Source organism: Limanda limanda, chromosome 5 (assembly GCF_963576545.1).
Source record: "Limanda limanda chromosome 5, fLimLim1.1, whole genome shotgun sequence".
Lineage (NCBI taxonomy): Eukaryota > Metazoa > Chordata > Actinopteri > Pleuronectiformes > Pleuronectidae > Limanda > Limanda limanda.
Window position 1 is genome coordinate 16,249,690 of NC_083640.1, and position 27,878 is coordinate 16,277,567.

General features: G+C 41.4%; 1 protein-coding gene across 1 annotated transcript; it reads right to left on the bottom strand.

Moving 5' to 3' along the window:
• Nucleotides 1-1,556: 1,556 nt before the first annotated feature.
• Nucleotides 1,557-26,609, bottom strand: bmpr1ba (bone morphogenetic protein receptor, type IBa). Its single transcript, XM_061072277.1, has 11 exons — nt 26,468-26,609; nt 8,539-8,698; nt 7,898-8,000; nt 6,996-7,098; nt 6,042-6,138; nt 5,779-5,917; nt 4,998-5,190; nt 3,440-3,737; nt 3,091-3,266; nt 2,845-2,975; nt 1,557-2,484 (listed from the first exon to the last, which is right to left on the bottom strand). Exons 1-11 carry the CDS (start codon nt 26,571-26,573, stop codon nt 2,359-2,361), a joined length of 1,632 nt encoding a protein of 543 aa, XP_060928260.1. The 5' UTR covers nt 26,574-26,609; the 3' UTR covers nt 1,557-2,358.
• Between the last annotated feature and the right edge of the window lie 1,269 nt (nt 26,610-27,878).

A 27,878-nucleotide genomic window follows, 5' to 3' on the forward strand; every position in this document is an offset into this window, starting at 1 on the left:
ACAATATGCCATGAACCCCTGGAAGGAGTTTAACTGCACTGGTTGACAAAATCATACTAGTCATCTAGTTTTACAGTTGCATTTCTCACATCGTACAATAACAGCAAGCACTGTAAGACAAATCTAGTTTGTAGATCAGGAATACACAAGCTACATTTGGTTTGTGATACTTTGCTTTTATCCACTTATTTCTGTGAAATCATATTTTCAGGCTCAGGACTCAATTAGTAGTTAGATGAAGAAGGCTGAAGGGAGGGAAATTGAAAGAGAGAATCCTTCTGGCGTCGCTGTTTAACATGCTGTTTGCTCAGCAGCACTGGTGGATTGTAATGAGGCATGCCACCTTTTTTTTACCAAAGGAAATATGGAGAGCATGCCTCGACTGTAAGAGACGCTGCCAAGCCACTCGTTAGTATGCACCTCGCTCAGCGACCACAAACTGTGCATCAGCCATGAGGATGAGTGAAACACTTTATTGTGGGAATGTTCAACCTTTTTTTACTGAATAAAAACAGCACTTTCTCTCACAGACAACTACAGCAGGTACAGATTAAATAAGGCACAACACCCGAGAGGAAAGAAAGGGCATTTATATCACAACAAATCGGTCACACACAATCCTCCGATGGTGACAAGCACGGCGTGATTTCAGTCAGCGGAGACCAAAAAAAGAAATTGCATCGACGTCTCAAAGGAAGTTTCCAGAGGATTTTACAAATGGGCCACTAACACAAAAAATGTGTTGTTTCTTTTAAGGGACGTGTGGAATATAACAGTCTGGTAAGTAATGAAAGGTCCAGATTGAGCACTACAATTGGTCAATATAGAGGCTGTGAGGTTGGTTAAACTTCCATCTACCTAAATGCAAATATAGCTGCTTTTAGATGCACACTTAAATCCAGACATTTTCCAGATTTGTGAGATCACAAATGTCTGATATTTTACGGACCTTTTCCTGCCAGCCCCCTGGTAAAATGTGAATTTGAATTAATGGAGAAACTCGCCTGAAAAGCGTACAGTGATAGATTTCTTGAATCACACAAGTTCCATTTTCTTCCCCTGAAAACATTTTATTTTGGTTAATAGGTTTGATATGAGCTTTAATGTACGTGAACGAGGCCCTCTGGTGGTAAGGAGGATTCTGATCGTGTGATAGTTTGACTACAGCTTGGTGGCTTGTTTTTTTTTGGACCAGTCAGTTTTTCAATAAACAATCACATGTCTTTAACTGTTGGCTTCTGCTCCAGGTGCCTAAAATCCACTCGACCTAGCGAGGAGACTGAGAATGACTGAATGATGGCGTTCCGTCATGATAAACAGATTGTGGTTCCCCTAAACTAGCACAGTCACAATTCCACACATCTACAATAGATCACTACATCATCAAGCAAGACGTGTACAAGTTTCCGATTTCCCATCCTGTAATTGTGGTGGGCGGCCAACAGGGGGCCCCGTTCTACTTCTCTCATCACACGTGAGCATGCTGTCCTCACTCCAGGTCTTTTTGAGGGTAAGGAAACACAGAGGCCTGCAGAGCCTCAATCCACAACTTATTTGGACATACACATTTTATTTTTTTTCCACATAAAGAATTTGAGTTTTACATGAAAAATACACTTTTTAACAACTTTCATAGACCATCACAACTCAAATATACAGGTACAGCTTTTCTTCAGTGTCTACAAACGGTACCAGCGTAAACAAAACTTTTAAAGCCTCAAAATACCTTGTTTTATTTTTTATTTTCTGTCATATTGTGTCAGTCATTTAAAAAAAAAAGCTGTCAATTAAAGAGTGACGAAATGTGTTTTGAAAGGAGGTGTGGTGCTGCAGTAACAGGTTGCCTTTAAGTACATCTCTTCAGTTCTGTCAATCAGACCTTCATCTACAGGAAGGGTAGCTTTCACAGAAAGCATTGATATATGATTCCACTCGCTGGTCAGTAGCCTGTTGTTTGCCTATCTCTGCAGCTACAGTGCCAAGTCAAACGTTCTCTCCGAGGCCTTCAGAGCATGTGAACAGGAGCCTATAGCAGGAGTCCTCACTAGTGTGCAAGGAGATCGTCTCGTCTCCTCTGGTGGACGGAACAGGGCCATGTGAGACCGGATCGTTTTAATAAACCTCTGTTGTCCTGTAATCTTTTTTATCTATTTTTCTTTTTTTAATGGGACTTGTGTTGCAGGGTTCGGGCATCTGGACCCAAAGGGTGTGATCCTGTGATCTCCAAAGTGACCTTGTTGCTTCCTGTTCTGCCTCCGTTTCCCAGAAACAAAAAAAAAAGAAAGTTTGTGCGGCCTGTGCCAGTGTGATTGTTAGTGCCCTTTCTATGTGTGTAAACACACACCTGGCAGCGGCGGCTCACAGCTTGATATCCTGTGACTCTGACATCTTGGCAAGTGTCTTTTTGACCCGCAGCGCTGTGAGGCGGGAGGCCGGGTTGTGGGCCCAGCTTTCTGTCATCAGCTTCCCCATCTGTCTCAAACACTGCACAGATACAGATTCATGTTACCAAGGTTATTCATGTGTGCATCAGTGCATGAACACATTGACATATGTACCTCCGCCAAGGAACTTGTGTTTTGGTGGTTTGGCAAAAACTACTGAACGGATTTCCACAGAACTTGGTGAATTTATGTGTTGAATCATTAACCTTGTGAGATATTTACAATGTCCACCAATATCCTTGATAAATATTAACGGATCTTCATTTTTTTTTAAATCATACAAATTTAGGAGACTGATATCCATCAGTGTGTGTAATTTGGTGCGGCCTGAATGATTGAAGGGAACTGTCGGGCCTTGGTGGAGGTATGAGCTCTGGTAAAGGATTGTAGATTATTTTACCTCATCGCTGGTCCATCGATTAGGAAAGGATGGTCGTAGTCTCTTGATGCAGACCACCTCTCTCATGTCTTCATATGAAGGGTCGGTAGGAACTGACTCATGATACGGCAACTGGTACTCCTCAAGGATCCCTACAATAAGATGTAACAATATTTTTATAATCCATACAGCATTCAAATAGGACATGTACTTTGTCTGGTTTCTGTGAAAGAAGGAAAGCATCAAAAGTACATTCACTGAACTGACCCCCTGAGATACAACGCCGAGCGATCTCCCAGAGAATGAGCCCAAAGCTGTACATGTCGGCCATGATGAACGACTGAAAATGACTTCTGTTCAAAGTCTCGTCCAGAACCTCTGGAGGCATGTAGCGCTTTGTGCCGACTCTGGTGTTGGGAGGGATGTCTACCTCATTGGTGTCACTGCAAAGTCAGAGATGAAAGAAAACCATTTTAAATTAAAGACCAATTAACTGTGAACATTACTGAAGCCTTTGAAATAATATAAGTTTTAAATACTGAAATTCTGCACGACATTAAATCAAGGACTTTCTGAAATCATGCGACACAGCAGCACACGTCCCCGTGACACTCACCTGATGAACTTGACAGCCAGTCCCAGATCAGCTATACAGCAGGTCCCGTTTCTTTTCACCAGTATGTTCTTACTCTTCAGATCCCTGTGAGCGATGGCGGGTTTTCCCTTGGTGCCGAAGATCTCCGTGTGGAGGTGACACAGTCCCGATACAGACGAGTAGGCCAGCCGCAGCATGGCTTTATTGTCGAGGGTGGTGGATTTGAGGTAGTCGTACAAAGAGCCGTTTTCGTGGTAGTCTGTGATCAGGTAGAGCTGGGTCCAGGAGCCGGTGCCTTTAATGTCTGCGGCTATAAAACCTGTGAATGAGGTGGGGGTAGAGACAGAAAAGGGAATTCGATCAGGTAAAGGAGTCTTCATGGCCTATGAGCTAAACTATGGTGAGTTCAGTGTAGTTTTTAATTTTATTTATGGGAGCTCTTTCTTTGTTTAAGTTTTGGAGGAGGTCATTTCAATATTGTTGTAGGAAATTACTTTTGAAAAAATATTTGAGTTAATATAATTTAATATAATATAAGTTAAATTAACTCAAATATTCAAGTTAAATTGATTTAGAAAATCGAGTTGAATTAATTTAGAATATTTATTTAATTTAAATCAAATATTCAAGTTAAATTAATTTGGAAAATTGAGTCGAATTAAATTCAAAAATTTAGTTAAATTAAATCTAAAATGCAAGTACAATTAAAGTTAAAAATTTAGTTAAATTAAATAAAAACATTGAGTTAAATTAAATATACATAAATAAATAAATACGAAAATAAAATAAAATATTAAAAATAAGTAAAAAAAATAGATCAGATATTTTTCTTATGACTTTTAATTATAGACCTGAACAGATGTCATGTATATCATTACTGTTATCAAAGGGATGTGACAGTTTGAAATAGTTCACTTGTGCAAACTACAAGAATAAACCTTAAAATTTGATAATTAGTGCAAATAAGTTGACAATATAAAAAAAATTATGTAAACAACTTTAAGAAATGTTTTTTAACTTTCTTACAAATGTTGTTTGCATTCAACAAATGGTGCTTTACAATTGAGACTAATGTTTCTGAGACATAAAATCTGTGAAAAGGTAATTTAACAAAAAAATATAAATTATAAGAAAAAAATGAAGAACGAGTTAAATCAGCAATTAAATTATTATAAAAATGTAGATATAATAATGAAAGTTTTATTTGTATAGTACAGTTCATACAATAAATGCAGCTCATATCTATTTTTCAGTGTAATATTTTGAGGAAACCAAAGCATCAACTCATAATGAATATGAATACATTTACAACACAACAGCATTATGCACAGCAGCATCTAGTCTGTCTTTCTAGTTTACTTGCAGATGATCTTTGGCCTACTACGTGATTATTATGCATCTTGTGGCGTTTAATTACTCAGGTGTCAGTTCATTTTGTTGTGGTGCACTATCTAATTTGCCGTGATACATAAATTAGGATCGTTAATGAGTTATTTTTTTATTATTGTGATGACAAAGAGTATGGTCGTATAATTAAATAAGATGGTGGTGGCTGAAGTGGAAATGAAGAGTCCCGTACCCAGTATGTTCTCGTGTCTCATTAAGACGGTCTGGTAGATTTCAGTCTCTCTGAACCAACTGGCCTCTTCAGTGGTGAAGAAGACTTTAACAGCCACCTTCTCTCCCCTCCACCGGCCCATCCACACCTCTCCATACCTCCCCTTTCCGATCTGCTTCACCATCTGGATCTGCTTGGCTATTGTTCTCTGGACCTGAGCAGGAGAAAAAAGATGGGATCACATTAGGGTGAATCATATTTTGTGCTTGTGAAATATGTTGTACTTGTACAAAGCATTTTGTGAGAATGTAGGTTTTGTAGCTGTGGAAACATTTTTGAGTGTGAAACCTTTGTGCATTTATATATATTTTGTGCATGTGTAAAAAAAGAAAAAGTAACAATACAAATATTTTGAACATATTTAAAAACGTTTTGTAGCTGTACAGCTGTGATTTAGTGTGATATCACAGCATCATTATATTCTGAAGTATGACTGTAATGTTTTTGTTTCAGAACCTTTCTCTCCTCATGTTGTAAAATGAAAAATCCCTAATGTATGTTTTAAGATGGTTATAGCATCCATTGCTGGCCAGCAAAATCTGAAATTGTGTTTTGATTCAATCTTGGCACAGCAGCTTTTTCTTAGGGTTATCTTTCTTGTAAGTATAACGTTAAAAATGCTCATTTCCGCACATGTGATACAACCTAACCAGTAGCGATACCACGATGTTCATTTATATTGTGTATCCATGGAGCATCTTCTGGATTCAACAGGTGCTTAGCTGCAATGTGGGTATCTCACCAGTAGAGGGAGGCCTGAGCCCGAGCCAGAGCTCTGAGACTGCTCTATCAGGTCCTTCAGAGACTCTCCGGGTGGGATGTAGGTCTCATCCTGCTCCAGGCCGATGCTGTAGCGAGGACGAGACTCCTGACGCTTATACCTGCAAAACAGCATCATTCAGAACATCTTCTTATAAAAGCATTAACTGTGTGATACAATGTGTAATAGAAACAACTGGTGCCTAACGAACGATGCTGTAAACTCTGTTAAATAGATGTAATTACCTGAAGTAGCAGAAGACAATAATGACGCCCAGTATGATGCTGCAAACAGTGACTGAGATCAACAAGGCCATGTGGTGGATCTTTCCGTCGACATAGACTAGAGAGGGGGAGAAAGAGAGGGGAAAGAGAGGGTTGAGAAAATACACATGGAACAGAGGAGACGAAATGCTGCTTTTCCAGACAACCACCATAATGTGATAAATGTGCAGCAACTGGACATTTTCAAGAAAAATGCATTGGATCGGTTTCTGCTTAGAAAACTTGGGCTGAAACAAAGTAAAAAAACAACAATAAAATCAAAATCTCCAACATCCCTGGTAGTGAGGTCATGGGGAGAATTATACAGAGAAATCAGTCATCCTCACAAGTCACTTTAAGAAGCTGCGTACAGTAAATCAAGTACAAATCATATTTCACTCATCAATTTTTCATTTTCCTTTGGCACACTCTCTTCTCCCTCAAGGCCCCAGTCGACGGTGAGAAGAAGCCCACAGCCTAGTCGATGAATTCTCTTCCTGATCCCCTATGATAGGGTTTCAGATTGATGACTGCCCTCACTGCCTGCTGGGGCTTGTGATTTCACTGGGAATCTAAGCTTACTATCTCTCAAATACACACACAACAAAAAAAAAATCGCGCACATGGAGGATAGTGTTATACCCAGCGGAGAGCTCAGTATTCTCTCGACACCCAGAAGCCTTGGCGAAGCAGGACAGTTTGACAGTAACTCCCTATCTCCTCCATGTCAGAGGTCTTTGACTCTGACATTGTCACCATATCGCCACATCTGAATCCCGTGTGCCGTAACACCATCGGTCACAGTTCTTGGCCCCTGTCTATATCGCTGTCACCGCACGCTGTCACTGTCACCTGGCAGCTAGAGGACAGGCGGCTCTTTAAAACCCGCTCTAGAGTTTCATTGGGTTGCGAAGGGATGAGAGTAGATAAACTTACGCGGCGGCTTGAGCGGTGGCAGAGTAGGATGCAGGTTTTTGTTGCAGTAATCTTGGTCTGTGCAGCACTCCAGCGATCTCCTCTGACGCAGGTTCCATGTGTCCTGGAAGACAGAGAAGTTATTTTAATTAATGGCTCAAACATTTATTGATCAGTTGATTGGCCGATATGATCGACAAGTTATAAAATATTCAACTGCCCAAGATTAGATGATTGCACGTCATTATATTGGAAAACATTCAGATTTATGATAAATCACTATTTTTTGTATAATCTTAAGACTAACAAATATAAATTATGAGAAAATAAAGAATGAGTTAAACGTCAAAATGTCAAAAAATTATAATAATTATAATAATTATAATTAAAAGTATTATTTGTATAGCACCTTTCCATACAATAAATGCAGCTCAAAGTGATTTACATTCAATATAAATGAAACTAAAAACATGATAAAATGTAAGAAACATGAGGAACATGTTAATATGACATCAAAAAGAAAAGGAAATAAAATGGTATTAAAACAAATGCATAAAAACTAAAAAGAAAGAAAATTATAAATAATATCAGAGTAGGCAAGTGCGAGATCTGGTTACAGGCTGAAGCAAAGAGAAATGTTACAGTAATCCGCTTGGCTAGAAGTCAAAGCATGAATCAGCTTCTCAGCATCTGTCTGATTTATAAATGACCGAACCTTCGCTATGTTTCTAGAGTGGACAAATGAGGTTTTGTTCACCTTGTTAATGGCTTTGAAACTCAGATCTGAGTCTGAGATAACACCATGACTTGTCACCTCGGACCTTATCTAATTGTCATCTAAATTAAGGAATTATTTTAGCAAATATCTGAGATAAAAGATACAGAGGAAAAAAGGTTGTAAAACACGTCATCACCAAACTTACCCGACACTGAAAGTCTGACCCGACGATCCCCAGGCAGCCTGCAGTCTGGACCGGTACCCCTCCCTCCTCCTCCTCCACCATGGTGAAACAGTAACCATCGGTCCTGGAAAACAAGGTTCAGCTACAGTGATAACTGCTGCTTATATCATCAACTTTCTGTGGACTCATAACCAAACGGGCATCTACTGAATGGCTGTAATACTGTGAGACTGTGAGTGAGTGTGTTGTAGAAAATGACGATGCATGGATGTATTTAGACTAGACTTGGGAATATTACTTAGATACTAGCGTATCTCCAGATGAGGCAAAGTTGCAATACCAGCAACAATATAGTAAAACTTTTTTTAAAACAATTTTTTGAGATATTGCTTCATCCTCTAGGACACAACATAAAGCTTATATATTGCAGAAATAATGTCATAACGAGTAGTAATGTATTGACTGTAACTGATAAGATTGGAGACATGATCTACAGCTCATTTAGAGCAACCAATCATATGGTATTAATGACATCTTGATGACGCCATAATAAAATGGCTTTAATCAAATATAAAAAAGTTAGCATGATTGTAATATATTCAGCATGCTTGCAGGAAATGCTTCTCAATCTTTATGTGCATGACTCTCTCTGCTCTCCCTACCTGCACGTGTTGTTGGTGGAGTCTTCTGGACAGTGGTGGTAGCAGTGACACCACAGTAGTGGGGGGGACAGAGCAGGCGCTGTGCTGCCACTCACGTCCTTCCCACTCTCCGCCGCCTCCCTACCGGAGTCTCTTAGCAGCATACCGTCCAATATGTTGCCTGCAAATCACAAAGGAGGAGAAAACAGGGGGAATTTAGCTGGAGGATCACATGTGCCAACATTGCTTTCATCAAAGAACTGAGAATATCTGGAAGGGATTGCAGTACCAAAGTCAGGTGGAGGCCTTTCATTAGATTTGAAGCTCACACAAAAGTTGGATTGAGAAAGGAGAGATCGGGGGAACGTGTTCTAACACACTGAGCTTGTTCAAGCAGATATTTCAAGTTGGGCTGATTGATCGACTCTACCTGATACCAATATATCCACCACACCCTTTGCTGTCTATCAATACACTGACACAACTCCATGGACTCTCCACTGTCATACAGCACACATGAGCAAGCTTGAGCTGCTCTTACATGTGAGCCAGTGTATTGGCTTTGTTCTGTCGCTGTTTGTCTGATCATCTCCGCCAACGAGGTGATGTTTTCGTCGAATTACGAAAAAAATAGGATCCCACAAAAACTTCAGGAAGGATTACTGTGAACCTGGTGAAAGGATGCGGTATTGGCCAGGAAATAACCTAATACAGGAATTTGTTTTCACTTTCTTTAAAACTGCGATATTGGACATTTTCAACATTTGCCTTGATTTCTCAGAAAAATTCATGGATCTTGATGAAAATAACAAGGCATGTTTAGGAAGCTGATATTTATGGGTGGGTGAAATCTGATACGAATTAAAATCTGTATCCAGTGAATTTATATGTGGTTTCATAAGAGGACTGTTGGGCCTTGACAAAGATATGCTCTCCACCGAGTGCCCTTCTAGTTGAGGTTTGATGCAACTTGATAGTTGTCATCCTTTTGTGTTCTATGGCAGTTGAATTATAACAGATCAGTGCTGTAATTCTGCCACTGCTTCTGCTGTTCATAGTTTCACAGACTCCATCAGCATGCACCTGTAAGTCTGCGAGGTCCCCTGTGGCAGAAGATTAATATCTTTACTTCCCAGTTTCATCTGCGCCAGCGTACGCTTGCAGGGAGCGACAAGGTCAGAGCCAAGATGGCAAATATCTAACTCCGTATTACCATCATAAATTCATCCCACATGAGCTGGCTGACTGAGCAGAAACATAATCTAACTTACAGCAGTGAAACGGACATCGGCTCCATTGAATAATAATAAAAACGTGTATAAAACTAAATAAATATAAAAGTCACAAGGAAAACTGGAGACAAATATGAAACATATAAAAAGAAAAAAGAAACTCCGCACCAACACCTGATCCGGTGAAATGAATTCCCTCACAGCAGATGTTTTTCTACGCTCACAACCGATACAGCTCACGAGAACTAGAACGGAGCTCTTGTACTCCCCAGTTATCCTATTTCAAAAGGGCACCTGTTTGTCACTTGAGGGAGAAAAAAAAAAAAAAGGATCACGGAAGTATCTTTTCTTCATGGCTTTTAAGATTTTCATTCATTCCAGCGTGATCATTGAGACCAGATGCTCAACAGCTGCGAGCGGAGATCTTCCAAAGTAAGCACGAGTCCTTCCTCTCTGGAAAAAAAACAAACTACTTGCAGATACAGAATCTGTTCTCCTACTCCTCTTTCAACATCTCACTCTCCAGCTCAGTGGATGCTTCTCACAAAGACTAAAAATCAATAAACACAACAGGCAGTGTGTGCAAAGGCGCGCTGACAATGTATGAAACAATCATACACTTTAGATTCTCTCCGCAAACGTCAACTGTCCTCACAGTGAAAAGTAATGTAGGCTGAAGCATAAGTGATTGATAAAAACTCCTTAGGAATTTAAAGCATGATAAGTGCATCTGGTTGTAATTTAAGTCTGAAACTGTTCATCTTTAGCTACAAACTCTTTAATACAATACGTTTCACTCAATCTTACAAATGGACGTGCGTTGCGTGGTCCAAATGTGTAAACTTCCAACTACTGTCCTTGTCTCATGCATTTAGTGTAAGGCTACCTAATGGGGTAATATAAGTGTAATAACCCTTAAGTGCAGCAAGAGATAGAGGCTTTTCTGCATTTAGTCTTCTTTAAAAATGTGTGAAGTATGAAATCCAAAATGTGTGAGATGTCATCATTGGGGATCCTGGATTATTTCATTAAAAAGACTTATTCAGCCACACATGTATGCTAGTCAAAGCCTAATAATGACTAATGGGACCCAGCATTCGTCTGGAAATACTTGAGTTTCAGCTTCAACTTTGCATGAATCATGGAAGTCTAAGCAGTTAACTACAATTGCTTAATATAAAAGACTGCACTACTGTACATCCATGGTCAATATGTAAAATTCTTAATGTTGAAAAATTGTAATGAATATTTTAATCAAGCATTACAATTTACTTTTCAATGTTTTCTAAGCATTTTGCGAAATGCATGACAGTTACCGACTGTTTCACGACATATGCCATAGGTTTCAGTGTAAACAAGCAGCAGGACTCAATGTTTGTCTGTAACATGTAAACACGAATATAAATGGAATATTTTATTGGCAACTACAACATCATAAACAACATAATCAAATAAATATGTGTCAGAATACTGTTGTCCATGTAAACATAGCCAATTTTACTATCTGTATTTTGTTATGTAGATTATTTCGTTTTGGAACATCACATACACCTTGTTTGAATGGCATCACAAGTGGGCTATTGCTTAAGAATTGCAAGAGGTGTTTCATCTTCAAATGTTTTTAACAATAAAAAGTCTTTCTTTAAGATTATTGACTCCACCATGAATGGAAACTTAGACGTTCTAAGGGAACAGTGAGACTCTGTTAACACACTCAAGAAGAAGTAAGAAAGACTAAAGTACAGTATCTGCTTTGAACACCACACTGGAATAGATGGAAACTTGGAAATGTGCTGTGTATTTTCAGGGTGGTTATGCGCTGTCAGTCAAACGTCAGATAATGGGTGGTATCTTCTCTTTCATCTGAGCTCAGCTGTCTTTCACAAAACATCAAAGCACTTCCTCTGGGGATGAACGCTTAAAGCTCACAAATACACACACACAAACACACACACGCGCACATGCATTTCTACACGCAAGCCAGTAACGTGCACACATGTGCTTTAAAAATGTTTCTCCCCCTCTCTCTGTATATTTCCCTGTCACTAATCATTCCTGTGCTTTGTTGTCAGTGTTGAACTCGTGTTTTTTGACATTCATGAAACAAAAAGTTGCCTAATGCTCAAAGAAAGAAAAGGTAAAACTAACGCTGAGACTCAAATGCTGCAGCTTTCCAATTATATTCTGATCAAAAGCTCTGACGTTCTCCTTTGTGTTTATAGCAGCAAACGCTGTCTAATAAATGACGTGGACCATCTTATTTATCTCATTCATGATGAGCTTGAATGTGCACGGACAGTTAAAAAGAACTCTGATGTGAGTTAACACTGGTTTTCTAGCACAAAGCTTGTCAGTGTGAGACAAAACTGTCATTATGTTTCCCTCTCCTCACAGTAGTTCCCCATCGTCAAAACACAAACATTTACCAGATAAGTGCATAGATTTCACAATTTACAGTTACATAAGAATTTTCCAGACAATTCTAGATGCGTTCCAACGAGCGTTTCCCTTTCTGAATGTGTTGACAAAGCTGCGAGAGGAGGACGGTGGGGTTTAAAGGGGTCACATTAACAACTGACCGATTTGAGAGAAAGGGAGCGTGGAAGAGTAGGAGGGGGAGAAGAACAGGGGATTAACAAATGAGAAGTGACAGAGCTGCGGGGAACTGGTGGGCAGTTCAGCAGCACACAGAGGGGACGGGGCAGAGACCACTGGCCTTTTCCACCCTCACTCGCCACCCCTCCCTCTCTCCATCCCTCTCCCTCACTTTGTTTCACTCGTTTCCTTCCTCTTTCTTCTCCATTCTATCTCTTTACTGTGCCCCTCTCTGCCCTTATCCTACACAGGACCCTCACAACAATGCAAAGAGCACAGCCTTTTCTTCCGCTATTCAAACACTACATTTGTTTCCTCTCTTTCCTCTCTTTCTTTCTCACACACGACCTCCCAATCTTTTCTTCGCCCCACCCGTTTTTCCCCTTCTCAGCTTCCACTCTCCTTGGCCTGCCCCCCCGACGCGAGTGCAGAGGGCTGTCATGTGAGGTGCTGGTGTTCTGTTGACAAAACACAAAGCCTTTCACGTCCGTCCTACACCTGGGATCCCTGGCTACTGCTGTGAGTGTGTGTGTGTGTGTGTGTGTGTGTGTGTGTGTGTGTGTGTGTGTGTGTGTGTGTGTGTGTGTGTGTGTGTGTGTGTGTGTGTGTGTGTGTGTGTGTGTGTGTGTGTGTAAGAGAGAGCTAGAGCTAGAGTAGGAAACAGGGAGAACATCCTCAACCTGTGGAGACTGTTTAATTAATTAATGATTCTTAGCCAAAAACAAAATATGTGTGTGTGAGTGTATTAAAATATGTATTATAGAATTATGTGAATCTGTGTTTTTGATGTAAAAATGTGTCTGTGTAGCAGTAACTCTACAATTCCATTATTTGCATCTTTCCAGTATATTCAAATACTTTACTATAAAATTAACATTTATCATATGACCATATTTTTCTGAAACTTTATTTATATTCAAAGAAGCTGCATCATTCTAACACAGTGAGACTTCTCTTCTCCTGACTCAATCTCTCTCTCTCTTTCCTGTGGCCAATATCTCAGTCGCATCATCATGATCCAGCATCATAATTCTTTATCTTAATGGTTTTCTTCCGTTTCTGTTCGACTACTAATATACTTTGGAAACAGAGACTGTTGATTTTAAGACAACTTGGAATTTAGAAGATGAAACTACATACATTCTTACTTCTAAAAACATGTAGCCTATACCTTGTCATAAACTGTTTCTTAAAGACATGAAACAGCCTTTCATTACCTTCACCAAAGAGGGTCTTCCACCCTTTTAGAGAAGAGTGTAATAGAGTGTTTGTTTGTTTGTTTGAAGAACAAGGTGACACAAAAACCACAGGATGGACTGCCTCAAAACTCGGTGGAAGGAATTCATTTTGGCTGCGGTTCCGGATCACAAATGTAACATTGTTAAATTTTCCAAATTTCAGTGATAACACAAATTGAAAAAGATTTCAAAGGTGTGATTCATAAGAAGATTTTTCTCCTGAAAACTGCACTGACCAATAGGGCTGCAGCTCAAGCCCAAAGTCCACTAACATCAAAACAAGCTTCAAGGACGATTTGTTCCCGACTTCCCCGGCTCTCCATAGACACTCTAATTGTTTCAAGCTCTTTCCCTAAAATGACCTTTCAGACACCAGCCTGAGCTTTCAGGTCTCCCCTATAGGCTTTTTCAGACTTGATGGCAGGATATAGGGGCCACTGTCAACACGCAATTAACAACCGCGGCCCCACTAACCCTCCCCACCCCAAAAAAATCGAAGGCCTCTTTTCAACAGATGCAGCTTTGTACAAATGGAACGTTAAAAAAAAGACAGAGAACGACAGATATGCAGGTAGTCCGAGGGGGGAGAAGTGAGGGAGAGCGATGTCCTGCGTGAGATAGAGAGATGAGGAGGGGACATTGAGAGGAAGACGGACCGACGGAGGGCAACAGCAAGAGAGCGAAGATGTTCATTAATTATCCCGGCCATGTCAAACAAGGCCTACCAGAAAAGCCCTTTCACCGAGCCCATGTAAACACCGCCCGCCTCCCCATTCCACTTAAGACGCACTCATTTGACAGCGCCGCTCCCCCTCCTTCCCCCCCGTGTCCCCCAGTCTCCCCTCTAAGTAGTAGTTCATCTTCCTGGTGTTTGACATTGCTGTCTGAACAACCAAAGAAACATGAAAGGTGAATGGTTTCTTTTTTCTTTCTCCCGCTCCCTCCGTCTCCGTCTCTCTCTCTCTCTCTCTCTGCATCTCTTAAGTTTGTGCCTCTCTCGCTCGCCCGCTCCACTTCCACGTACTTTCGGTGCCTGGTCTTATCTGCGTGTTCTTCTTCCTGTCACTGCCGAGATGAGCCGAACCATCCCACATGTGCAGGAATGTCTTAATGAACCCCCCGGTTTGGGATCTGGAGGCTGGATGCTGGGAAGCGAAGGCTGCCCCTCTTTGGCTAAACTTCAGTCACTGGGACAAAGATCCCTCTCTTGCCGTTTTTCCTCATCTTTATAGTTCCTTCAAAGTAGTTATCAACTATTTTAAAGTATAGAAAACTATATTCTACTACATTATTATTGTGCTACTAATTTTTGAGGATCAGACACTTTCCCTTACACTTTGAATCAAAGTTGGATGAAGCGGTTCTACTTATTGACACTGGCATCAGAGAAAAAAAATGGTTCTTTCTCAGTCTCCACCTCGTAAACACACACTCTTATAGTTCAAGTTGTATACATTGGCGAAGTCGAGGGCAGGAAGAGGTCATGCCCAATTACTCCTTTTGCTCGTCAAAAGGAACCTCACTCTACTGTTTTCCTCCTTCCATTTTAACACCGCACAGTTTCTTTCTTCCTCATTGAGGCACTCTCATAAGGCAACATCCATAAAAATACATTTTCATTTTAGAACTAAAATGATCTCTGTCCACACGAGTGCGTGCGTGTCGAAAATGTAGCTGGTTGCGTACTTAAAAGCAAATACTACGGACGAGAAAAAAAAGGTGGAGCTGCTGTTGTGTTTTTACGGTTTGCCTTCACAGTTGGTATTCGAGTCATAACTGATAACAACCAATTAGGAAGAAAATGTCATCTCTGTTTACCAGATCAATATTTCATAAAGGAACAAGTAGGTATATATTATTCAGAAATATTTATCTCAAAATAAATGTTACTTTGTATAAATATTGATAAAAAGTGAGTAAATTTGAAGTAAACAGTGAGTAAATATATACTGGTTTCCCATTTTTTATTGCTCTCCATGCATGCTGTATTTATTGCGTCTTTATGATCTATGTTCATTGTTTGCACCAATTACCAGAGCAAATTCCTTGTATGTGTGTGAACGTACTTGGCAATAAAATACTTCTGATTCTGATTCTGATTCTGATATGCTTCAAGTGAGCGTAGAGTGTAGAAGGGGGGATGGAGCAACTTCCAACTGAATTCAAATCAATCAATCAAACTTCCTGTGAGAAACTAAATGGTGCCATAGCTATCCAATAAACTACAACCAGGATTGAGCCCGACCTTCAAGTAGCCAATCACAGAACAAGGAAGTGATGTCATGTGGCTCTAATGAGGTTTTCTTCAGCAAAAAGAATCACAATAACTAGTGAGAATGTGGATGAGTGAAGCTTTAGAGCTGCATTCAGCGTTTCTATCCTCCAACACAACAGCATCATCAACAGCTCGTCAGACATTCCTCCATTATGTCACACTGATGAATGATGCAGTAATGAGCCAGTGCCACTCTCTGGTTATACAGCTGTCATCTGCCAGCTGTATGCTGCGACCTGTGTGTGTGTGTGTGTGTGTGTGTGTGTGTCGGTCCATAGGGGTGAGTGAAGGCCTTCACTGTTCCCTTCGGAATACAAGGAAATGATGAAATGGTCCTTGAAGGAGGTGTGAGCGAGCAAGGCAAAGAGAAGGCAGAAAGGACACCAGCTGGTCTCTTCATCAAAAGCTCCTTTGCTCCTTTTCACAGCCATCTGTGTCACAAAACATCAACACATCAGTTCACACACACACACCAGGCATCCCACTGCATCACTGGGCTGTGCACTGTCGGTATTTCCGATGCTACTGGTTTAAATTTGGCTCGTGAACTTTGTTCTGACTATCATATTAAGCTGATTGATCTCGATGGCAAAAATGAGAGCCACAGATGCCAGGCGTTGGGTAAAGTAAGGCTTATAGCTCACCTAGCGTAGCGGCGCAGGTTTGATTCTGACTTACTATCCTCCCTCCACAAAAAAAAGGCCCCAAAAAAACATTTAGAAGGGCTGCATGTTTCGCTTGTCCCTTTGCTGCATGTCTGTCCCTTTTATAATCTGCTCTACAATAAAGCCCATAGTGCCCAAAAATGTGATGGAACATTTTAGCTATATCATCTATCTAGTAAACACTTTTGAAATCCAAATGTATCACTGAGAATATCTGACTGGATAAAAAGATTTTAATTCAAAGTTCATGCATGTAAAGAAGATGAAAATCCTTCCCCTTCATCTCTTCTCAAATAGCTGCTCTGGAAGACAAATAAAGCAACTAAAGAAGCATCTTCTACAAATCCCAAAAAGCAGCTGCTCTTTTCTTCCATCAGACAAATGTGTATATCACAAAGGAATGCTGGACCATGTGCACGAGCACACAGAGCCACACCGCATGTGCAGCGCCTGGACCAATATCCATGTTTCAGTGTAGTCTTCAAAAAACACTCTATACTGCAACAGAACATGCTCAGATACGAGCAAGCGAGCAAGGCAAAGAGAAGGCAGAAAGGACACCAGCTGGTCTCTTCATCAAAAGCTCCTTTGCTCCTTTTCACAGCCATCTGTGTCACAAAACATCAACACATCAGTTCACACACACACACCAGGCATCCCACTGCATCACTGGGCTGTGCACTGTCGGTATTTCCGATGCTACTGGTTTAAATTTGGCTCGTGAACTTTGTTCTGACTATCATATTAAGCTGATTGATCTCGATGGCAAAAATGAGAGACACAGATGCCAGGCGTTGGGCAAAGTAAGGCTTATAGCTCACCTAGCGTAGCGGCGCAGGTTTGATTCTGACTTACTATCCTCCCTCCACAAAAAAAAGGCCCCAAAAAAACATTTAGAAGGGCTGCATGTTTCGCTTGTCCCTTTGCTGCATGTCTGTCCCTTTTATAATCTGCTCTACAATAAAGCCCATAGTGCCCAAAAATGTGATGGAACATTTTAGCTATATCATCTATCTAGTAAACACTTTTGAAATCCAAATGTATCACTGAGAATATCTGACTGGATAAAAAGATTTTAATTCAAAGTTCATGCATGTAAAGAAGGTGAAAATCCTTCCCCTTCATCTCTTCTCAAATAGCTGCTCTGGAAGACAAATAAAGCAACTAAAGAAGCATCTTCTACAAATCCCAAAAAGCAGCTGCTCTTTTCTTCCATCAGACAAATGTGTATATCACAAAGGAATGCTGGACCATGTGCACGAGCACACAGAGCCACACCGCATGTGCAGCGCCTGGACCAATATCCATGTTTCAGTGTAGTCTTCAAAAAACACTCTATACTGCAACAGAACATGCTCAGATACAGGTCCAACTCACAGACACATACTTTTACAAAATACATATACAATCAGTAGATAAGAAGAAGGAAAGTGTGTCTCAGAAAGCGGTTGGTTTTATAGGCAGCATTTTTGTTGGCCGAGTCAACAAGACAGATGTGTAGCAGATTTTAATAAGCAGTTTTTTTGTATTTCTTTCTTCTCGCCTCTCTGGGTTCATTAAATTTGATTGGCTATGGCACAAAAAAAATCCAATACTCTCCAATATCGACACACTTACACAGGCAACATCCGCGACTGTGGCAATTACTGGTATCAAACTATGCATTGATGAACTTTTACCGATCATTTCCAATAGTTTCTTGGAGTCATTCTTCCACGGTCAGAGAGCTTCTCTAAAAAATCTCTACCTAACCACAAATCAGACGATAAATCAACAGCCTTCGACATCTGCCTATATACTGGCAAAGGTGATGCTTTGTGTCTGTTACATCTTAATGGTTTCCTTGTATTGTAAATTGAACGTCTCACAAACAAAACAATAATAAATTAACAAATACTCCACTCGTCACCTGATGCATATATAACCAACCCGGCACTCTCATTTGAAAAGCCAAATATGACTTGTGTATATTCATAATAATACAACAAAAGTCTGTTTTTTTTACAGATTACACATAACGTAGAGTAATTGGTAGCATTGGGTTGCAATATACACACACCGATACGATCCATTCAAAGTTGGCAGCTATTTTTACAGTATTGGATAAGCTATCCCCATGATATCATCATGTGATTCATTGTTCCATCATGGTGGTGGTATGCAAAATTCATTCCTTGAAACTGATAAACAATAGACACGCAGTTCACAGTTGGCCATGGAAAATATAACAACTCAAGTCGAAACGTCCACACGTGGAGCGACTCAAAGCACAGACGTTCACAAGTTAAAAGGAGAATCACAGCATAGTGGAGACACTTTGCATTTTTGGGAGATGTAATCCTCTGCTGCTGGAGACAGGGGGAGTGAAGTCTAGTCCCATGATGTCATGTTGGTGTGTCTGTGTATAGTGGGCCATGTACAATGTGTCAGAGTGAGACATGAACCACTAGAATCAATGTTTCAGTTCCATATCTGTCAAGACTTTTATAATATGAACAGCAAAGACTTGGCAGGAATTTAATTAAAAGTTATTAGGTGAGTTGACAAGATCAACATATGAATGTTTGGGTTATTGCCCAAGAACTTGTTGTTTGAGGTCCCGGTCACCCTGTCCTTAGACTAACAAATCTAAAAAGTCCAAGTGCTCAGGAAGAAGAACAGGTGATGTACTAACCAGATGGTCGGTGGTTCAATCCCCAGCACCTCGGAATCCTTCTGCATTCCGAAGTGTCCTTGTTCAAGATACAGAGTGTGTGTGTGACAACGTATTATAGCGCTGTATGAATGTGTATGTGTGTGTGTGAATGGTTGAATGTGGCTTCTACTATTAAGCACCTTTAATGGTCCATATATATATTTCCTTCCATTTATACGAGTGGATGTTTGAGTGAGATTTAATGATGTTCCCATGTGGCATTCTTGAGTGCAAGGTTCATACAGACATGTATATGGGCAGATGGCTGCCTGGAAGTGTGGTGACAGTGACCTTGACCTTGACCTTTGATCAAAATCTAGTCAGTTCTTTGAGTCAGAGTTAACGTTTGTGCCAAATGAGACAAGAAATTCCCTCCAGGCGTCCCTGAGATAACGTGTTCAAAAGTGAGAGTAAAACAACTTGGAGACACAATCATATTACAAAGCGCCTGTGAGATTGTATGTGCAGTGTCTGTTAAGTGAGTTTGTAAAAGTTAGAAACAAGTAGGGATCTGTTCAAGACAAACCAGAACCTTTTTACTTTCTAAGTCTGTGCCATTTCTCAAATTTTTCTGAGTGGTACAATCTAAAAATATCTACAACATCATATCAAGTACACTGGGGTTTTTCTTGCTGGCGGGCTGAGAAATGTTCCCACTTCAAACACCCGTTTCCTGCATGATTTCCTTAAATAAATACTTCAAGTGATACAATTCTTAATACACTGCAAACCACAGACCTAAAGAACAAGCCCAATTCACAGAAGGGAGATGAGAAAAGCTGGAACTGAAGAGGATGTTTATGTCATCTTGACAAAAAGTTACAAATCTCAATATAGATTGGGTCCCCGAGTCAACAATAACTACATTTAGATGCTGAGTTTGGAATTCCCCCCAAAAATATATAAGTTAAAACAAATAAAGTTTGGGCAACACATAGCTGGATTACAGTGAATGTTCCACGATGATAAAGATACCAGTTTGTACTAACCGCTGGTTCACAGAAACCCAGGTCAAGCTGTTTCCAGGGTAAATCACAGGCTGATAAGAAGCAGGACGACATATTGAAAGTGTAACAACTTGTTTGCTGCATTAACCTTGGTAGATTATACAGCAAGTGTGTCTGTGTTTGTTTCCAACTTGAGACCATCATTAAAACATAACGCCACCTTTTAAGTGGAGTAAAGTCCGTTAAACCAAATAACAGGTTCAGCTGCCTTTGATTTTCGACTAGATTTCCAATGACCTGAGGTCTTTGAAGGACATTTCACCCTTCCACCATTTCCATTCATCTCCAATAGTGAATAAAGGTATTCAACCTCGATGCTGTGGTCTAACTGAAAGAGAAAACACCCACCCATAGGAAGTGTGTATTAAGATACCAGAAACTATGATTTCTGTCTCAGGACACATCGAAATATCCGAGAGGGGCAATCAGAAAACTCTTTGTCAGCTAGGACCCCCCCCCCCCCCCCCAAACTAAGAGCCACTGACAACGAGTGCTTCGTCTAAGTGATAAATGAACAAAATCTGAATTTGAGACATCTGACAAACAGGCGAATCTGTTTGAGTGTAGGTGAGTGCCTCGGTCTGTGTATCCGTGGGAGTGGAGATTGTTGCTGTGTGTGCGTGTGTAGTTTGTGTGTGTGTTCTGTGTCGAGGGAGGGTTGATGGTGTTAACATTACAGCTGCCATGTGTTTATTTCCCAGAGTTCTGGTCTGTGGCGTCTCAGTCATCTCCCCGGGCTTAAACACTCACTTTCCATCCATTTACAGTCTGTATGTGTGTCCCTGTGTGTACAGTACTGTGTGAATGCATGTATGCTGCGAGGATATTAATGTATCTGAGCGTGTGTGTGTTTACAGTTGAATGCGTCCCACTGTCTCCTCTGTGTGATTAGCTTCCCATTAACTAAGTCACATATCACCCATCACTTGCTCCAGGCCTCATTTATACTATCTCTCTGGACAAACACGCTGTCAGATAGAACCTCTCTCTCCCCTTCTCTCTCATACACACAAACATACACACACACACACACACACACACACATCCATCTGGACGCCCATTAGGAACCTATCATAGCCTACAATGATTGTCTCTATTGCGAAGCCATTTGGTTAAGAGTGGACATCCTGTCAGCCACATATTACCTTAAATTACAGCCTGTGAATTTATTCACTTTTCACTGCCACGTTTAAAGATGACAACGATGATATGATTTTTCTTAGGTTCACACACAAAAGCTAAAAGTTATGACGGTGAGTGAGTGTGTAGTGAGTGTGTGTGTGTGTGTGTGTGCATGTAGTGGGTGGCGGGGGGGTGCATGGAAAACCCTAATCTCTCCTAGTCCCAGAGCACTGCGCCTTCGACCAGCCAGCTTTGGACTGCTCTGTTCGGCCTCACCTGTTATCTGTCCATCACTGCATTGTGTGGTACAGTGTTGTTATTTGCCGGAGCTCTCGGGGTTCGCACACATGCACACACGCACACACACACGCACACACACACACACGCACGCACGCACGCACACATGCACGCACACACACACACACACAAGGAGTGTCAGGACTTTGCTTCACAACAACTTCTTCTGTTTAAGATCAAGTTTTATGTTCAACAATAAAACTACTGACAGTAAAGCAGTGTGGCTGCGGGATAAGTGAAGGTGTCTTCGGCTCATTAATGTTAACTGTACGTTGTTGCATTTCTGTTCAGGTAAATCATTCGGGTAAAATGTTTCGCTGAGACTCACGCTTTTCCTGACACACGGTGTGAAACACTGATCTCTTCACCCAAAAGTGTGTAGTTCCTGTTGTAATGTATCGTTCAAGCACCCAATAAAATACATTTCCACGGATTAAAAATGGCTGCAAAAGCGCACAAAAATTCACATACACAATCACACGCACACACAAGTTCCCCCCCCCTGCTCCAGCTGTGTCTTAAGAAGTCAGAGCCAAACCGGTAATCTGACTGGGATAGAAGTTACTGGATCTGTATCCATTACAGGATGTAATACCCCTCAGTCCCAAACTCTCCTCACTTCCCTTGACCTTCCACCTTTCAAAGGTCATTTTATGATTTTGTTTTTTCTGTGTTTTTCAACAATAAGAGCCAAGTCGAGCGTGGCATATCAGGGACTCCTATATATGTCAGTATACCCCCTATATCCACCACATTAGCCTCTCTGGTCTCCCTGGTCTTGTTAACCCTCACCTGTTTACACGCACACACTCACACACACACACACACACACACTCACATATAAGATATAAGAGTCTAAAGGTGCGAGTTTACTTCAGGACACTAGCCATTTGTTTTTCATCTACCGGCAGCAGCATCTTCAGTCTCTGGTTCGTCTTTACAGCCAGAAGATCCGTGTAGTTCTAATGAGGTGTCAGTTTCCAGAAAGGGAACTCAACACATCCTGTCAGGAAGCTTAGAGACTGACGAGCAGAAGGCACGACGAGCCGTTTGGTGGAGTGAGTGAGCACGCATGCTTTCTGCTTTTCTTTACTCTGAAGTGTTTTCTATTCAGAAATGTCTCCACCGGGTCTTCAGGAGGATGAGAGTTCATTCATCGACTTCCTGAGAGAAAAGTTCCCCCGATGAACCCTCGTGGTTTGAGTCTAAATGGATTAATGTGAATATGTCTGAGGTGATGCGTCCATGTTACTGTTGGTGATGTGAAATGCAAATGACAGATCGTGCATTCTGACTTGTCTACATTCGCTCTTCCCTTTTGCACCGTTGGAACAGTTTTAAGGAAAATTGTCCTTAAAGCATAAACTCACTGAAACCTGAAATCCCGCAGCAGGTGTTCGGTGACACACACGGACGAGTATACATCTCGTATTTTGCCAATAACTACAAGTTCTGTATGAAATATAAAAACAGATCAAATTAAAAAGCAAATGGCGCGGCACATTCCCGGTACTTTCAGAGCCCACTGTCAAACAACGGCTGTGCAAGGGGATTAATTTGGGCTAAAAACCGTGTAGGTGTTTTATTGTTAAAACAAAATTCTGCAGGGAGCAACAGAGTCTCATTAGCTGCCAGTGACAAAAGCAAAGCAACTGGCAGAGCTTTGACTGTGAAAACCGATACAGCCGTGCTTATTTCCACCAAGGACAATGAAATGTAAGCTATCACGCTCACTCCTCACTTCCCAGAACTCACTGTGAAGGCTGCAGCCTGGCGTAGGTGGAAGGTCAGAGAAGATCCGTGCATGCGTGTTTGTGTGTGTGTGTGTGTTCGTGTGTGTGTGTGTGTGTGTGTGTGATTTGAACAGCGTGCAGAAGTGTGTGCATTCCCTACGCTCTCATTTCACCTTGAAAAATAATGAACGCATCGTCCTTCACGCTTTTGCCGCCGAGACAATGGCCAAGACGTGTTGCAGGGCAAACTATGAGCATCACCCAGACACAACACTGTAGCTGTCAACAGCTTAAATCAATAAGTCTAGTTCACCTGTGGCTATAGGATACACTAACACCAGCTCCAGACTTTCATTCAATACATCAAGCAACCACGTGTTGTTAAGGAAATTTAGAGTGGGGGGAGGACAGGAATAAAACAATAAGTAAAATGCAGATAATGCAAAGTGAGATAAAGATCATCCAATCAATTCATAAATCTCCCTCTCTGTCTCTACCTGCACCATCTTTTTTTTTTCTTTCGGAAAACAAATATTTGCCTGTTGAGTCACCGTTGAATCTGATGCCAGGACAATCAATCATCCGCGTGTCAGCCAATGAATGAGGCTGTTGCTGGTCCAATCCATCATCTATGTGTCAACCAATGAATGAAGACGTTGCTAACAGACCTTGGGGGGATTTCTATTTGAATACAGTTTGAATAGTTTGGAACTGCTCGCTTTCAACACACCTCGTTTGACTTGATTGAAGATTTAAAAAAATGTAATGGCTTTTTATTTTTACCCATAAGGATTTGGTAATAAAAGTCCGGCTGGCAGAAATTTATTAGGGTGAAGCAATATGTCCCCATATGTTTTCTGGGGGATTCCTCCCAGATCTGGCATATGTATCCTACAGCAGGCGTACCAATACTATACTGGTATTAGTATTGCATGTAATCGGACAGAAAGATTACATCTCATCACCTCATAAAAAATATGTAATATAGATTTGATCTATGTCCCAAAAGCACCAGTTGGTTAATGCAGAAAGGAACAAAGGAAACAAACATTAACTTTTATTACTGTATCAACTTAATATTAAGCGAATGAACGTGTGAACAACTCACTGGGAAAATACCACGAACAAGAAAAAATGTTGGTAAAGATCCAACTTTATGTCCGACTTTACATATGTCTTCTTCAGTGGCAGCTGTTCTGCAGCTTCTCGGACAGAGCACTCAGTGTTTCCATGAATTTGAAACATTCAGGCAATTCTCATGTTTGCGTCCATGTGTACACATGTGTGCGATGCAAATGCTCCGATGTTCATGGTTTTCAAATTGACTGATAGTCCTTTCAAAGTGTAGCTTTAATGATATACCTCTGTGAGCAAAGAAAGTGAGGCTACATCCAAACTAATGTGTTTTGATTTTAAAACAATGGAGAAAAGTCTGTCTTTGTTTAAACCAAGACGAGGTGGAACAATTACTAAATACAGGTCTAGAACACTAGTGATATGTTATTTAACCACTGGTGGATGTGGCTTATGCCTTTTGGTTTTCTTCAGGAAAATGTCAATAAGAGTCTGGTGAATAGGGGAAGAATACGTCATGACCCCATCAAGAAACGAAAATAACTGCTGGTTCCAAAATGTCCCAATTTCTGCCTCCGTCCAGATCTAAACACAACCCCACTTTTCAAACTAAAACAGGGCCATCGTATTTACAAAAAAAAGAAGTCTGCAGTAATCTGGACACCTAGTGAACAGATAGCACGCGTGATGCATCATGAAACTAAGAGGCTATATTACTTTTTAGTTTGTGAATACAGCCTGAGGCAAAAGGAGGGGGAAGCCCAGCATGGATTCCATAGGAAAGCCAACTCGACTGGTGACAATGACAGGAAAGATGGACGAGAAAGTGGGGGTGACAGGCCGCCAGAGGTCACAGCACGACGGACACATAACACACTGAGTAGGAGGTATGAGACCTTGCTGGCTTAACTTCAGGGAGCCCAGCTGAAACAATCTCCAATGACTTTAAATAGACCAACAATAAAGAGACAGTGGAGAAATATGAGCAAACACCTTCACCCAGAGGAAAAACTTCAATATATATTGCGGACAACCTCACAGCTTGCGCGATATTGACTTTTTTGAACCACGAACTTTGATTATAATCTACCTAACCACGGTTAAGCTTATATGCAGGAGGAACGTCAGAACAGAAGCTGAGTGGAACCTTAATGACACAACTCACGACACCAAACATAACAGAGCAATAAATCTGACAGGTTCTCTCTCTTAACACCTCGCCAATCACACTCCAAACATGGTCACAGAAAAAAGAGGCTGATGCTTCTAACGGTAACAGTGTCGCTCCGTGACAATATATGTCTGTTTGAAGGCGAGTGCACCGTGACTGAAGATATGCAGCTGTGTGTCACAGCAACCACGGCACTTCAAAAATGAGTGTAGATTAAAAAAACAGGGTCACATAATCACTGAAATACTGATTTATCAAAAAAAGAATCTTCAAATACCTTCAGTGGGAAAGCTTGTTACAGTTTGTTGGCAACTCGACTAATCAATATGAAAATGAAAAACAATAAGCAGCAAATAGATGATATTCTAATAATGAATTCCACAGCTTCACCCACTAAAACTCTATTAATTATCAATTGTAAAACAGTAATAAATAGAAATAAATACGGGAAATGAAATGCGAATCATTGCTGTCATGCAACAGAAAACATGCGTGATTCCCTGATGTAAAACAGCCACATGCATGTTTATGTTTGGGACCATGTTCGCATCAGTTGCTGCGTTTTGGAGCCGATTCCCAAACCCGACCGTCATCACGAGTTCCAAACCACAGACGCCGCACAGCAGGGCACAGACGAAAGCCCCAACTTTAACCTCAAACTGTACAAGGGGGACAAGAGGGAATAAAACCCCAGTGGCACTCGTAGGAAGGAGACAGAAGACGAAACCCCCAGGGCTGTGAGGTTTTAAAGAAATGAAACATTTGAGCAACTTCACAGCACAGCAACATGAATAGAAAACAGCAGCAGCAGCGGCAGCAGAGTGGAGAAGGTTTGCAGGGACTCACCGTGTGCATGTGCGTGAAGAGAGAACAGTCCAAGCAGCAGCAGAGGACTCCGGCTCCAGAGACAGAGAGAGAGACAGCGCTCCAGCCTTTCTCCCTGCACTGGCATGGTAGAGACTGCCGCTCCGCTCCTCTCTTCTCCTCTCTTCAGTACACTCCACACCACAGGATCCGCCACTCACACACTGCCTCTCCCCCCTGAGAGAGTGTGTGTGTGTGTGTGTGTGTATGTGCCAGAGAGGGAGGGGGAGAGGGAGAGAGACAGGGGGGGGAGAGAGTATGTGTGTGTGTGTGTGTGGGTGAGTGAGGTGGGGGGGTGGGAGTACTGGGCATGTAAGCTCCTGTATGTGTGTGTGTGTGTGTGTGTGTGTGCGTGTGTGTGTCCGACAGCAACGTGAGAAAGTCCACACCACACAAAACACACCAGGAGCAGCAGCAGTTGCAGTTGATTGTCCTCAAACCCTTCTGACAGTAGCAGCCCAGCTGAGGGAGAGAGGGAGAGAGAGAGAGAGGGAAAAAAGGGGAGTTTACTTCAGTGGCCTAGTAGGGAGGGCTGACCCAATCCTTTACTCTCACACACACACACACACACACACACACACACACACACACACACACACACACACGGGGAGGGAGGACACGGGTGGACAGAAAACAGGGGCAGGGAGCAGACAGGAGCAAGATGGGGTTTAGGAAAAAAGTAGGAGGACGGCGAGGAGGATATTGAAAACACGCAGCAGGATCTGTGGCTCTTACAGCGCACAGATAACTGTTCCCACTTTTCGTGTCCAGCAGCAGAAAGTGGAATAAGTTGTTTACAAAATCAAATGGAGCCGTGGAGCATATGTTGTAGATAATTGGGTGGCAAAACCAAAACTGACCAAAATCAATATTTTGGCTCTAATTGCTAACATCGTGGACCCTGAGTGCACGACCCCCCCAACAGCCTTAAGTGGCAAACTAATTAAGAGCAAGTGTTCTTACACAGAGTGGATTCTAATTGTTCATGCTGATGATACACAAGGAGGCTAAATACTTAGAGTTCTCTCTCAATGTGAATTTTCCCCCAAAAAATATTCCTGCTGTGTTCTGACTCGATCATTTGAGTTTTCACATACAGTCCCCCGGATATTTTCATGAAAATGTTACTTTTGTGCAAGTCTGACAGCAGCTACAGAAAACTCCAGTCTGCCCTCCTTCGTGATTATTGCTCCACAAAAGTGTACAAATGAGAAACCATTCTTGAGAACTTCTGAAAACCTGCTCCACACAGAGCGATGTGCTGTTATCAAATCAGGTAGGACCTGTTAGGGATTACATCACCCCAGCCTGGAGCTTTTATACTAATAAATAAATGGGCTGAGACGCTCTAATAGACCATTTCCTTTCCAGAGCTATATCATCTTACCTGTAG

Coding starts and splice junctions, on each gene's coding strand:
- bmpr1ba (XM_061072277.1), bottom strand. CDS start 26,573: ATGCCAGTGCAGGGAGAAAGGCTGGAGCGCTGTCTCTCTCTCTGTCTC. Junction 6,139..6,995: donor GCCACCGCTCAAGCCGCCGC/GTAAGTTTATCT, acceptor CCCCCTCTCTAG/TCTATGTCGACGGAAAGATC. Junction 3,738..4,997: donor GAGACACGAGAACATACTGG/GTACGGGACTCT, acceptor CCTCATTCACAG/GTTTTATAGCCGCAGACATT.